Source organism: Eptatretus burgeri, chromosome 2 (assembly GCF_056783735.1).
Source record: "Eptatretus burgeri isolate ZD-2024b chromosome 2, Ebu_testis_v1, whole genome shotgun sequence".
Taxonomy (NCBI): Eukaryota; Metazoa; Chordata; class Myxini; order Myxiniformes; family Myxinidae; genus Eptatretus; species Eptatretus burgeri.
In genome coordinates, this window is record NC_140962.1 from 129869169 (window position 1) to 129883780 (window position 14612).

Below are 14612 nucleotides of genomic sequence, written 5' to 3' on the forward strand. Positions count from 1 at the left end.
AAAGTGTTGATTTGTCCAATTCGGACATTGCATGGGCATTTCCGGGTTCGTAGTTGGATCGATGGCAATTTGTAATCATTTGCCAAGCCAGGCGTTCCGTTGGAGTGCTTGAGTACTTATGCCACTTACCGAGCTGTATAGGACAGTCTGTGTCCTGATCAGGATGTGCACTCGACAGTTACGACAAGGTAGAGGTAGGTACGTTGACAGCACACACGGACATGGCACATAGGGGTAGATTTGGATCTGTACGGACTCTCCGTGGGTGTGTGGACATGCCATGCCTGTTACGGGTGCCGTGGTGGCAACGTTTCATCTCTTATCTCATGGAGGTTATTTCGGGTTTTCCTTTGTCCTCACCTTTGTTTCTAAAGAATTTGGTTATCGGATTTGCTTTACAAAGCTTAAATGTTTCTCTTTATGAGTTTCAAAGCAAAATATATTTGATAACACCCGATTTCCAAGCAGTTTTCCAGATTAACGTTCAAAACAGCTGTTCTTCAAAACAGCTGTTCACCACCACCTCTTGTCATCCCCCATCCAAATACTCGATCTTTTCTACCCCTGATAATCCACCCAAACCCACCTCCTTCAAATTCCCTGCTTTCCTTCCTGAAAATCCCTGTAATGTCCATCTTCTATTCCCCATGTTCCCCGTCCCATCCCTCTCCCTTCCACAGATCTCCAAATGTCTCTGTTCCCCACTATTTTGTCCTTCCCACTCCCTCCCCTCCTGTCTCATGCCCCCCTTGATGTGCGTTGTGTGTTCTCTCACAAGCTCTCATACGAGCCTCGACAAGGTATACAAAAAAAATAAAAAAATAACGTGTTTTCGAAATTACCGAGCCAAGTTTTTTTTGCACCCATCACACGCAGCTGTTTATAAAGAATAATGTTTGTGATCATCTCCCTGAAACGTTTATATAAATGAAACGTTGTTTTTTGGTGAAAGCTACTCAAGGTTTCTGAGTTGTATATAGGAAGTACTGTAGTTGGTAATCACACTGACTCCAACCTGCCGATTCCCGAAAAATTGCCGATATCGTGTGTGTGTGTGTGTGTGTGTGTGTGTGTGTGTGTGTGTGTGTGTGTGTGTGTGTGTGTGTGTGTGTGTGTGTGTGTGTGTGTGTGTGTGTGTGTGTGTGTGTGTGTGTGTGTGTGTGTGTGTGTGTGTGTGTTGTTTGTGTTGTTTGTGTTGTTCACAAAGCATAACATTGTTGCGGGCCAGGGACCGGTGGTGAGAACGGCCACAAGATGGGGGAAATTACGTCGCCTCCCACCGGACTCCCAGAATTATAGGCCGTCGCTCCGGATAACTCCGTGAGGTGGTGGGTTGCTGAACCAACCGTGGAACGCCAATACCTCCACCGCGTAGCGTAGGGTCTTTTTGGCTGGAACCAATTTACCTAATTAACTACGCGATTTTAGCTACCGGAGAACCACGCCCTCGGCACGCCTTGCTCGAACCGGGTCCTCTACCGGCTGCGGTAGAGTTCCAACTACCGACTACCAACTCCTGTTCGGGTGCAGTCGAGCGGAAACTGCCAAAGCCGTGCCGGCTGGGATGAATGGATTATCGGGTATAAAAACCCGGCTAAAACTCAGATCCGAACCATGCTAGACCAATGAAGGAAAAGACGGAAACGAACTGGGAACATTTGTACAATCATTTATTTACAAATAAATTAAAAGACACAAGAGAAAAAGGACACAGGGCAGACTTACGCAGGAATACAAGGCAGGCGAGATTTTCAATGATGAAACACTTAAGCAATTCAACTTAATGGACTGGCGCCACACACACAGACGAAAATAAAACCCAGGTGTTTTATTAGACCCTCACAGCCAGGGAGAGAGACGAGCTGAGGGTCGCAGTTCACTTGGGTACCTGCACGTTGGAGGGAGGGGTGCTCCGTGGTGCGGCACCTGCCAATAGTCATGCAGCTCGTCACACGCGTGGGGCTTGTGCCCGCGGAGGAACTCGAGTCGAGTAGTCGGAGTCCCAGGGCGGGAATCAGGGTCACTGACAAGACCCAGCAAAACTCCAACGAACGCCCCAGGCAGAGCTGCAACTAATCCTCCAACGAATGTTCCAAATATGTCCAGAGCTGACTTTCCCCACACAGAACTCTCTTCTGAGGACGGCGTTGCAATTTATCGATCCATCTCCGCGGGGATGGATTTGCCGACGTCACCTTGGTCAAGCCGACGTCACCGTCCGCTCTGATTAGACAAGGCCTTCGTGGGGTCTGCCCTTTCTGGGAGGGATTTCGGCCAGACCGGGAAAGCCCGCCCGCTCCATGCATGTTTGAATAAGGTGGATGGTGGTGCAGCCAAGTTTGAATTACAGTAATCCCCCGCTATATCGCGGTTCACCTATCGCGCCCCCGGTTCATCGCGGGTTTTCCCTTGGAACCTACCTAATTTTTTCTGCGGATTCCCCCGGTATATCGCGGTAATAATATATAAAATATAAATTATTTAGGCAATAAATTATAACGCGTGGCGCTCAACCAGTCACACAACGCACGAGACAAAGTTTCACTTGTGAACTTCGAATATTTTCTACGTTTTTTTTCTCCAAGCCCTACGATGCCGCCCAAACGCCCTGCACCTTCGAAGGCTTCTGGTAAGGAACCGAAGCGCCAGAGGAAGGTCCTGACACTCCAGGAGAAGGTTAAAGTGCTCGATATATGCTTCGGGAAGGAAAAAGGTTTGCCGCGGTTGGACGAGCGCAGCCAAACCGACCAGACCAGACAAGTCGATCTCCGGCACCTCGAACCCGATCATTGCCAAGCCGACCAGACTAGACGAGTCGATCTCCGGCACCTCGAACCCGATCATTGCCAAGCCGACCAGACCAGACGAATCGATCTCCGGCACCTCAAACCGGATCATTGCCAAGCCGACCAGACCAGACGAATCGATTTTTTTTTTGGGGAGGCATCCATTCATCGCGGATTTTCACTTCTCGTGGGGGGGGGGGGTTGGAACGTAACCCCCGCAATAAACGGGGGATGACTGTACTGCAAGATGATTTTGCCCTGGCCAGCGGGCCTTCGGATACAGCAGGTGGACAGTGGATCGTGATGGGGGGTGGGAGGGTTGTTGGATGTAAAGATTTAATAACCGACCGAAAAGAACATCGCAACGTACACCTTTGATTCTCCCACTAGACAAAAGGAAGGGACCTGTCTCACATGTACTTAACGGAATAACTAACTCTTGGGATATCTGTATGTTTGAATGCATATGGTTTCCAGATCCGTAACAATATTCTCTATGATTACTCCCCCACCTCTCTCTCTCTCTCTCTCTCTCTCTCTCTCTCTCTCTCTCTCTCTGTCTCTCTCTCTCTCTCTCTCTCTCTCTCTCTCTCTCTCTCTCTCTCTCTCTCTCTCTCTCTCTCTCTCTCTCTCTCTGTCTCTGTCTCTGTCTCTGTCTCTGTCTCTGTCTCTGTCTCTGTCTCTGTCTCTGTCTCTGTCTCTGTCTCTGTCTGTCTCTCTCTGTCTCTGGACGTATCCGGACGGTTGTTATCTCCATATATGTCTGAACAGTGGTTATGTCCAGATGGGAGTTTGTCTCCGGTCTTGTCCGGGCGGTGTTTATGTCCAGATGGGAGTTTGCTTCCGGATGTGTCAGAGCAGTGGTTGTCTCTGAACGTGTCTGGGCAGTGTTTTTGTCTGGACAGGAGTTTGTCTCTGGTCGTGTCTTGGCGGTGTTTATGTACTGACGGGAGTTTGTTTCCAGATGTGTCCAGATGGGAGTTTGTCTCCGGACGTGTCTAGACGGGAGTTTATCTCCGGAAGCGTCCGGGTGGTGTTTATATCCGGACGGGAGCTTGTGTCCAGGCGGTGTTTATGTCTGTACAGGAGTTTGTCTCCGGACGTGTCCGGGTGGTGTTTATATCCGGACAGGAGTTTGTGTCTGCGCGGTGCTTATGTCTGTATGGGAGTTTGTCTCCGGACAGTGTGGCTCCAGACGCGTCTGGGCGGTATTTATGTCCGGGCGGTGTTTGTCTCTGAACGTATACTGGCTGTGTTTATGCCTGGACAGGAGTTTGTCTCCGGACGCGTATCTCCACATGGGTCTGGATGGTGGTTATGTCCGAGTGGGCTTTGTCTCCGGACGTGTCCGGATGGGAGTTTGTCACCGGACGTGTCCGGATGGGAGTTTGTCGCCGGACGTGTCTGGATGCGTGTTTATATCCGGATGGGAGTTTGTGTCTGGGCAGTGTTTATGTCTGTACGGGAGTTTATCTCCAGAAATGTCCGAACGATGTTTGTCTCTGGACAGTTTGGCTGCAGACGCGTCCGGGCGGTGTTTGGCTCTGGGTGGTATTTATAGTATGTCCGGTAGAAAATGGATTTCAGACATTATTTTGTTTCCATTTTCACTGTTATTCCATGCAGAATCATTTTAATGAGATGGTATGAATCGTAATTAACGCTCCACCGCACGTCTGCCTTCCCTTCCTCTCACCTCTCACTGCCGTCCCTCCTCACTCCCCTCCCTTCTTCACTCTCCCTCCCTCCTCTCTCTCCCTCCCTCCTCTCTCTCTCCCTCCCTCCTCTCTCTTTCCCCTTCCTTCCTCTCTCTCCCCCTCCCTCCTCTCTCTCTCCCCTCCCTCTCTCTCCCTCCCTCCCTCTCTCTCCCCCTCCATCCGCTCTCTCTCCCCCTCCATCCGCTCTCTCTCTCTCTCTCTCTCTCTCTCTCTCTCTCTCTCTCTCTCTCTCTCTCTCTCTCTCTCTCTCTCTCTCTCTCTCTCTCTCTCTCTCTCTGTCTCTCTCCCTCTCCCTCTCCCTCTCCCTCTCCCTCTCCCTCTCCCTCTCCCTCTCCCTCTCCCTCTCCCTCTCCCTCTCCCTCTCCCTCTCCCTCTCCCTCTCCCTCTCCCTCTCTCCTCTCTCCTCTCTCCTCTCCTCTCCCTCTCTCCTCTCTCCTCTCTCCTCTCTCCTCTCTCCTCTCTCCTCTCTCCTCTCTCCTCTCTCCTCTCTCCTCTCTCCTCTCTGCTCTCTGCTCTCTGCTCTCTGCTCTCTGCTCTCTGCTCTCTGCTCTCTGCTCTCTGCTCTCTGCTCTCTGCTCTCTGCTCTCTGCTCTCTGCTCTCTGCTCTCTGCTCTCTGCTCTCTGCTCTCTGCTCTCTGCTCTCTGCTCTCTGCTCTCTGCTCTCTGCTCACTGCTCTCTGCTCTCCGCTCTCCGCTCTCTCTCTCTCCCCTCCCTCCGCTCTCTCTCTCTCCCCTCCCTCCGCTCTCTCTCTCTTTCATCCTCCATCCTCTCTTTCATCCTCCCTCCTCTCTCTTTCATCCTCCCTCCTCTCTCTTTCATCCTCCCTCCTCTCTCTTTCATCCTCCCTCCTCTCTCTTTCATACTCCATCCTCTCTCTTTCATCCCTCCCTCCTCTCTCTTTTGGCTTTCCTCCTCTCTCTCTTTCCCCCCCCCCTCCTCTCTCCCCCTCCATCCTCTCTCTTTCCCCCTCCCTCCTCTCTCTTTCCCCTCCCTCCTCTCTCTTTCCCCCTCCCTCCTCTCTCTTTCCCCCTCCCTCCTCTCTCTTTCCCCCTCCCTCCTCTCTCTCTTCCCCTCCCTCCTCTCTCTTCCCCCTCCCTCCTCTCTCTTTCCCCCTCCCTCCTCTCTCTTTCCCCCTCCCTCCTCTCTCTTTCCCCCTCCCTCCTCTCTCTCTTTCCCCCTCCCTCCTCTCTCTTTCCCACTCCCTCCTCTCTCTTTCCCTCCCTCCTCTCTCTCCCCTCCCTCCTCTCTCTCCCCTCCCTCCTCTCTCTCCCCTCCCTCCTCTCTCTTTCCCTTCCTCCTCTCTTTTTCCCCTCCCTCCTCTCTTCCCCCCTCCTCTCTCTTCCCCCCTCCTTTCTCTTTCCTTTCTCTATCTTCTCACTCTTTTTTTTTCTCACTTTTTATCTCCTCACGTTTCCCCCCCCCCATCTGTGTTCCTGTCAGCGAAGCGACAGGTGGTATTTACTCGTACTTAACATGTCACATGGTCTGGCAGCCATGTGGGATTGAATGATGATCGTTAAAAAATTCTTTCTCTTGAACCACTTCATCAATAGACGTGAAACTTCATAGTTACTGTCCAGTCATCATGGGGAATATATGTTTTAAGTTTCAACCTGATTATACTCACAGACGGTCTGGCAGCCAGAATTATTTAATTCTTTGAATCTGGGTTCTTTTTTAATTTTTACCTCCGTCACCGAAGGTAGATGTAGGTTGTTTTCACCCCTCTCTGTCTGTTTGTCTGTTTATGAACAGGATATCTCAAAGAGTTGTGGATGGATTCGGACGAAATTTGGTGGAGAGCTTGGGTACGTGACACCGACAAAATGATTAGATTTTGGTGAAGATCCATATCTGGTTCCGAGAATTTTTGAGTGATTTTTCACCATTGAGAGATGGGGCCAAAAACGGAATATAGTAAGATATTTGAAAAGGTTGTTGACAGATTCGGCCAAAAATTCGTAGGCAGGTTGGGGTATGTAACAATAAAGAATTGATTTGATTTTGGTAAAGATCCGAATCTGGATCTGAGAATTTTTAAAGTGATTCTTCACCAATGAGTGATCGGGCTAAAACAATATATAGCACAATATCTGAAAAAGTTATGGATGGATTCGGACGAACCTTGGTGAATGAGTTGGTTTGGTTACAAGAACAAGCTGATTAAATTTTAGTTCAGGTCCGAATCCAGGTCCGGCCTATCAGTGGTCTACAAAACGTGAACTGATCAGCCGGGTGGAGGTACGTACTCCACCGAGTGCCGTTCTCGTGTTTTTTTATGTCTCCCCTGACGAAGTCGCCAGACACCTGTTTTCAGGTTGTCCGTCCATCCGTGATAGGTTTTCATCTCTATGATAACTTAAGAAAGGCTAAAGGGATCTAATTCAAACTTGGTGCAAGTATGTATAATAATGTAATAATGTGGGTGGAGGTATATCTGTGGACGTCGCAATGTTGAAGATTGCTGTTCTCGTTTCTTTTATGTGAATTCAACCATGAATGAACCTTTGCTAACTGAGATAACATGGACGATTTTATCTTGTTTGGATAGGTGTCCAAGTACTTCAGTGAGGTTTTCCAGAAGCTTGTGCCAGGTGGAAAAGCGACACTTATTATGAAGAAAGGGGATGTTGAAGGAGCATCGAGCCAGGAGGAGAGTGAGGGAACTGGTGATGTGGATGGAGATCGAACCCCAGGCACCTCCCAGCCTCCAGTCCCATCTGTGGAGCAGTTCACCGGCGTCAGCATTCGGGTATGGAGACAGGATATTAATGTAATGAAATTACCAGTAAGTTGAGTAAACGGGTCATCATACTACACATAATTTCAAAAGTGTCTGCTTGGTTGTAGATTTGTTTATTTGTTTATTTCACTTCTCTGCATTATTATTACAAGTTCTCATAAAATCCCCCAATTCTCTGCATCAAGGCCATCGACATCATAGTAGTCGGGGGATTATCATACTAAATATCATGCTGTTTGTGTGTTTGTTTTACTTTTATGCACTCTTGAACCATGGGATGGAATGTATTGAACACTGGTAATTGTGTTTGTGGGCTGCAGGCGAAGGTTTTAGGGGGTAATAAATATTTTCATAGCCTTGGAGGTTCAGGGTGGGGGAAGGACCGCATTCTCTCCATCTAAACATGTCTTGAACAGCGCCACCTGGTGAAATCAATTATTACCATATAATATATATTGTTTCGATCCCGGGGTTGCGGGGGACCGACAAGGGAGGGCTGTCCCTGGTTCCTCTCCAGACTCACTGGGAATCGCAGGCTGTCGCACACGAATAACTTTATGTCATGGTGGGGCGCTAATCAACAGCGGATGCCAATAATTTGACCACGTGACCCAGTGTCCTCTGTCTGACAACTGTTTAACTAGGAATATGTGATCGCCTTATCGGGGAATGGCGCCCTCGATGCATACTTGCTTAACTTACTGTTTCAGGTGCAGCCGAGCAGAGCTGCCAAGTACACATTGGCTAATAAACAGATTTGGGGGTATAACTTCCTGACTTTGCTGTTTTGTTTTCCAATTGGCCATGCGAGACCAATGGAGGAAAAGACAAAAATGAGCTGGGTACATATATAACAGGCACATTTATTGAACAAGGTGAGGAAACTTATGTGGCACAGTTTGGGATTTTTTTCACAAATCTACAGCAGGGGAAAGCAAGGAATTTGCGGGTGTGGCAAAAGACATGCGATAATCACAAAAGGAGACTGTGCATATTTACCCTGAATAAACTTATATGATCTTAACTTACGCTATGACAGGTGCCATCTCACACACATTCACTCTACCGGCAGCAATAAAATTACACCTACCGCCCACCACTCTGCCACCTACCTTTCCGGCTCGGATGCAGTCGAGCGGGCCTGCCCAGGACGTCCCGGCTAAAATTGTCCGATTTCCGGGGATAAAATCCCGCCTAAACTCAAATCCGGATCATGCTGGACCAATGGAAGAGAGGACGGAAATGGACTAGGAACATTTCTAACATGATTTATTTGCAGAAAACAGAAAGACACAGGAAAGACTTATCACGAATATACAAGAAGTATTTGCAATGTTCCAAAAACACTTATTCAGTTCCACTTCCAAGACTGGCCCACACGCAGACACACACACACACACACACACACACACACACACACACACACACACACACACACACACACACACACACACACACACACACACACACACACACACACACACACACACACACACACACACACACACACGAAAATAAACCCAGAGTTCTTTATTGGACCCTCACAGCGAAGGAGAGAGACGAGCTGGGGGTCAGAGTCCAGCTGGGTACCTGACCGTCAGAGGAAGGGGGTGCTCTGTGGTGTGGCACCTGACAATGTTGGTTTGGTCCCCAGTCGCACATGTGGGACTTGTGGTTAGTGGCGGAGCTCAGGTGGTGAATAGCGGGGTCCATGGAGGGGGGTCAGGGTCGCTCTTTCCTTTCCTTGTAGAGGGCCAGCAGGGACACGTTCACCGCTGTCACGACCTTCTGCTCAACCCTCCACTTCAAAAGAACTGCACGCTCAACAACATCCCTCAGAGCCCTATCCAAAACCTTGTCAGAAACCCGTGGAGAACTTCCTCCAAGACCCTTCTTCGACTCTCAACCACCACAACCCTGTCAAAAACCTCAAAACAACCTTCGTAACAACCCCTGCTTCAGAGAGTCCTCAGGAATTTATGGACCTCCCTCAACGGGGTGGGGCTTGCTTGAACAGACATCACTCCATGTAAACATGTCTTGACCAGCGCCATGTAAAATTTGGTGCTTTCCTCACAAAATGCACAATTGTTATGCTAAGTTGCCCCACTAGTGGGGCAACTTAGCTAAATATAGCATAACAATTGTGCATTTTATGAGGAAAGCACCAAATTTGGCACACTAGTAGCCTAACTTATTATGAACAGATTTGGATCTTGGGCCATCTCAAATTCAGCCGCTGATGGCTGTGGCAGCCATTTTCCACTGCCATCAAAAATTTTGAGATGGCCCAATATCCAAATCTGTTCACAATATGATAGGCTACTAGTGTGCCAAATTTGGTGCTTTCCTTACAAAATGCACAATTGTTATGCTATATTTAGCTAAGTTGCCCCACTAAGGCAAAACGACTGCGATGGTGTCTTCCTCATTTTGCTCTATTCCATTCACGCAAACCTGAAAATATTTGTGTGGCGTTCGACGGCAATGCTACCAATCATGATGTCTCCCTAAATAAGGTACTACTTCCTGGTCCAGACTTCGTCAGTAGTCTCTTCGGGATATCAATACGCTTCAGACAGAAACCCATCGCCATCATGGCTGACGTAGAGCAAAGGATCCAGAAGAGTACATCACCTTTTCAGTGGAACTACGTTGCAACCGACATTAACCCAGACAGACCTGGCCACTCTCTCCGTAAAAGCCTATGACCTGATGGAGTCATTAGGGCTGTCTGGGCCAAGATTTCTCTGGGATTCTGAACTACCCATTAAACCCACTTTGCCTGCTGTGGAGTTGGTCAACGATCCGGAGTTTTGTTCCATAGCCGTGTTAGCTACCAAGCATGAACGTTCATTGGGAACATAGTGTTTCACATGTTTCTCAAAGTGTAAGCCATCGTAGAACCTTCAACGTGATTCTCTTGGAGACAAAAGTTTCTCTAACTCACGAACACCTACCTACCTGCAGAGGTATGTGCTCTTGTCAACGCTTGTCCATTTATACCAATGTCTACAGATCCAGATGTGCCAGAAATCTTGACACCAGTAGCACTACTTAGCATGAAGACGATGCCTCTTCGTGCACCACCAGGTGATTTCGGTCGTCCTCCAGATATCTTCGGCTATCAGTGGTGACATGTACAGCATTTGGCAAATACCTCCTGGTCACGATGGCACAAAGATTATCTTCCGACCCTGTAGCCCCGTACATGGTGGCAAGTCAAGAAATGCAACCTTTGTGTCAGTTTTATTGTTCTGCTGAAGGCAGATGCTCACAGGAATGACTAGCCCGATGGACATGTGATTGAGTCGGGTTCAAAAAGTGCGAATCCAAACCATAAAGGACGGCAAACCCCATATCTACCTGCAACCCATGACTGAAGTCGTACTGCTTATACCAGCGGGAAAAAGTGAATTCCTTCATTGTGTTCTTCTGATTGTGAATTTCATATTCTCGTGTTACTTTCCACTCTGTCCCTATACGTGAGCCATAGTTTGGTCCATTCGTTTTATGATGGTATATGATGTACTTTGTCGTCAGTTAATTTCATTTTTGACAGATGTTCACCATTTTTGATAATGATCAATAACAATATGACAATGTTTCGAGCCAAGGTGGCTACCCCCTGGTTCTCATGTTCACGTAATTCTCTTTGCTCAATCAATCTCTGTTGTGGTTTATATAACAAGTAGGCAAGGAGTGTGATGCAACCAAGATTAAATGTAAAATGCATATTCATGTTTTGCCTCATGCTGATTTATGCTCTGCCCATGGGTTGCATCATCTCTGCTGATGGGGGCAAGAGCGACTTGTCCCTGTCTGGCAGAATGGTGGTCGTGTTTGGAGAAGGCACGGTTTTTACCATCACACTTGGAGTGTTTTAAAATAAAGTGAAAGTGATTTAAACCTCTAAGTGATTGGTAAGCTGCATGGAGCGTTCTTGATTCAAAGAATCGGGACGCGTAGGCCATTCCAGGATAACTGAGGCAGTGTATAGGTAACAGACCGCTGCCTGGATCACTCTCAAAAAATTTATATTTGCTGTTAAATTTATATATAACCTCCCATTTTTGAGCTCTTCCAACCAACACAAGAATAAAAGGTTTCCTCCTCCTTTTTTATAGCATGCTATTTTACCAAAAATTTTTGCTCGTAAATTATTTTTTTTTAAATGGGGGGAATTACCCCATCCATGAGGATAGGTTCGTTCTTGGTCGGATGAAATTTTGGAAAATGAATTATTTTGGGTGAGCAAGTGTGCATGCAAGCTGTCGAGAAAAGTTGAATTGATAGTGGTTTACTCCTAAAGGCAAAGGATTGGCATTCCCCAGAGGTTGGTTCAAATCCAGTTTGAAAGCAGCAGTAATGAGAACGGCACTCAGTAGAGCGCATACCTCTGCCAGGCTGAACAGTACACGTTTCATATCCCACTGATGGGCCCGATCTGGATCCAGACCTGAACCAAAATCTTATCAGCTTGTTCTTTTAACCTAACCATCCAGAAAGTTTTGTCATAACTCTTCCACAACTTCTTGAAATATCATGCTATATATCGTTTTTGACCCCATCCCTCAATGGTGAAGAAGGATCAATTGAAATTTTTATTTTTTAATTCTCGTATCCGGATTTGGATCTTTACCAAAATCGAATCGATTCATCCTTGTTGCACACCCAACCTGTCCACCAAGTTTTTTTTCCCCCAAATCTGTCCACAACATTTTGAAATATCCTGCTAACAGACAGGCAAAAACAGCCAGACAGGGGTGAAAACATAACCTCTTTCCACCTTCGGTGGCGGTGGTAATAAGGATTTGAATTCTCGGCTTCTCAAAATAAATTCAATCCTGGGTGAATTTCCATTGCCCTGCTTGTGCTGGACCACATTCCGTTCAGAAGAGTGTTACTGATCCGTGTTTGAGCTGCGGTACTCGGCCGGGTGAATATTTAGCTCGTCCCTATGTCATTGAAATGACAGTTGCACAATTTGAAGCACTGCAACTGACTGTTCTGCCAAAGATTCCTTCTCTGCTGAGAGGACTCTGCCCACCACAAATGCAGCATTTTCAATACTGTCTGCAACCATGCTTCCTTTAATCAGAACAAAAGGAAGCGGCAAAGCGATTACAATACCAGTTTTAATGCTTGACATCCCATCAGAGTTATTTGCTCTCATCAGAGAAGGAAGTAGCATGTTGACTGTTGTAATTGTCACGCGCTTTATGCTGCTGAAGCATTGTACCGAGGCTGTTGATTTATTGATATGTGAATAGATAAACATTCCCCGAATTTAAATAGAAACATTTAATTTACAATGACCTCAAATTGGTCAATATGGCAGAGTTTTGGATCGAAAAGCACGAGACGTTATCGTATCATAACCACTGACGAATATTTTTCCTGGCACAGGTGTCATTTACAGGAAAGCAGGCAGAGATGCGTGAGATGCAGCAACTCTCTGGTGGACAGAAATCCCTAGTGGCACTGGCCCTCATCTTTGCCATTCAGAAATGTGATCCAGCACCATTCTACCTGTTCGACGAGATTGATCAGGCATTGGACGCCCAACATCGCAAGGCTGTCTCAGGTGTGCTTCCTTGGTTTCTTCCTCATCACGTGGCTCTCACATTCCCAGTGAAACAATTCCTTTGAGCAGAAAAAATGCACATCGCAGCTCTAAACTAGAAGGGCACTCGGTAGAGCGCATACCTCCACCACGCAATGCCTCATCCACAGGAACATATCGGGCCCAATACATTTTTGAAACATCATGCTATTCAGTACTACATCGTTTTTGGCCCGATCTCTTAATGGTGAAGAATCACTTCAAAAATTAGATAATTCTTGTATCCAGATCTGGATTCGAATCTTCACCAAAATCGAATCAGTTCGTCCGAGTCACACACCCAACCTGTCCACAAAATTTCATCCAGATCCGTCCACAACTTTTTAAAATATCCTGCACACAGACAGACAGAAAGGGGTGAAACATAACCTCCTTCACCTTCGGTGGTGGAGGTAATTAGTCCGAGGATGAGGTGCACAATATTTTCACTCTTTAAATGGTGATGTATATCTCACTTATAGTGAGGAAGTGCTCCATGTTGTTGTTTTTATTTCCACTTTGCAACAGATATGATTTCAGAGCTGGCTGTGAACGCTCAGTTCATCACGACAACGTTCCGTCCAGAACTGCTCGAATCTGCAGATAAATTTTATGGAGTAAAATTTCGCAACAAGGTGACAGCAACCATATGCACCCCCCCCCCCCCCCCATTCTCCTGTTTAATTAACATCCTAATCACTGAACCTTTCCCACTTAGTTTTTACTTGCCTAACTGGATAATTTGCATTTAGCACACGATACTGTGACTCCAGAATCAAATCCCATGTATTGTATTAATTTGTCCTTTGCTTGCCATTTTCCTTGGACGTTGTGACCCACAAAATATCTATGCTTTTACAAATGTGTGACTGAAAAGCTTTCAGATACAAAGAAATAATGGTATTAATCAAATCGAAACAATATTGTCACATTGACGAGATCACAAACATGGACCTACCACGCCAAAGCCATGTGCTTTGCGAATGGCTGAATTAAATGAAACTATGGTGGAGTGGAAACACAGCTTCTTCCCCCGGATGGGATCTGTATCAACTTGTATATCCCCCCAGGGATTTCCCCAAAACAAACGGTTCATGCACACGAGAAGGCGGGAATCGGGCAACATTTATTCGAAAGAAGTAAAGGTTTATTAATGCACACAAGACAATACAGCTGGAGAATACCAGATGAAAGATCAACTGAAAAAATAAATAAATGCACAAATCAGAAATCAGAAACAAATACACTTAATACTGTGACGTCCACGGGACTTGAACAGTCCCGCCAACGTAGAATAAGCCGAAACGATGGAGGCGGTTTATTTTTTTATAACCCAAAGATGGCGGTTTTAATCGCTCTACGGCAAATGGGACGAGGAAGGTGGCACGAGTCGCTTTTCACTGAGTTAATAATGTTTATTTCTCGAACCAGAACGATAATAAGACGAGGGATCAGGGGCGATTCGACGGGATGGTGGTGTGGGTTCGGGCGTGGGGAAAACGCAAACAATTCCAATGGATATACAAATCTCAAACCCTCCAAGGCGCCATGTACAGACACACACACACACACGCATACACACGCACACACAAAACGTAGCTAGTGGTCAGGCTTGCCCGTGGTGTCGACGTAACAGTCACTGGATTGGTGCCGGACGAGCTGGCGTTGCGCTCGTCAGGGGCAGGAGACACGGTGGTGCCGAGGTTCCGTCAGCCCTTCCGCGCACAACCGCGGTTTCCGGCCTGTGAGCTCCAACCAG

General features: G+C 47.1%; 1 protein-coding gene across 1 annotated transcript in view; it reads left to right on the top strand.

The window, feature by feature from the left end:
- SMC3 (structural maintenance of chromosomes 3) overlaps positions 1 to 14612 on the top strand; it is a 98095-nt gene that overhangs the window by 74985 nt on the left and 8498 nt on the right. Inside the window, exons 26-28 of the mRNA XM_085871207.1 lie at positions 7057 to 7257; positions 12658 to 12835; positions 13382 to 13488. Of these exons, the coding sequence (XP_085727333.1) occupies positions 7057 to 7257; positions 12658 to 12835; positions 13382 to 13488 (486 nt within the window). The remainder of the gene's footprint in view (positions 1 to 7056; positions 7258 to 12657; positions 12836 to 13381; positions 13489 to 14612) is intronic.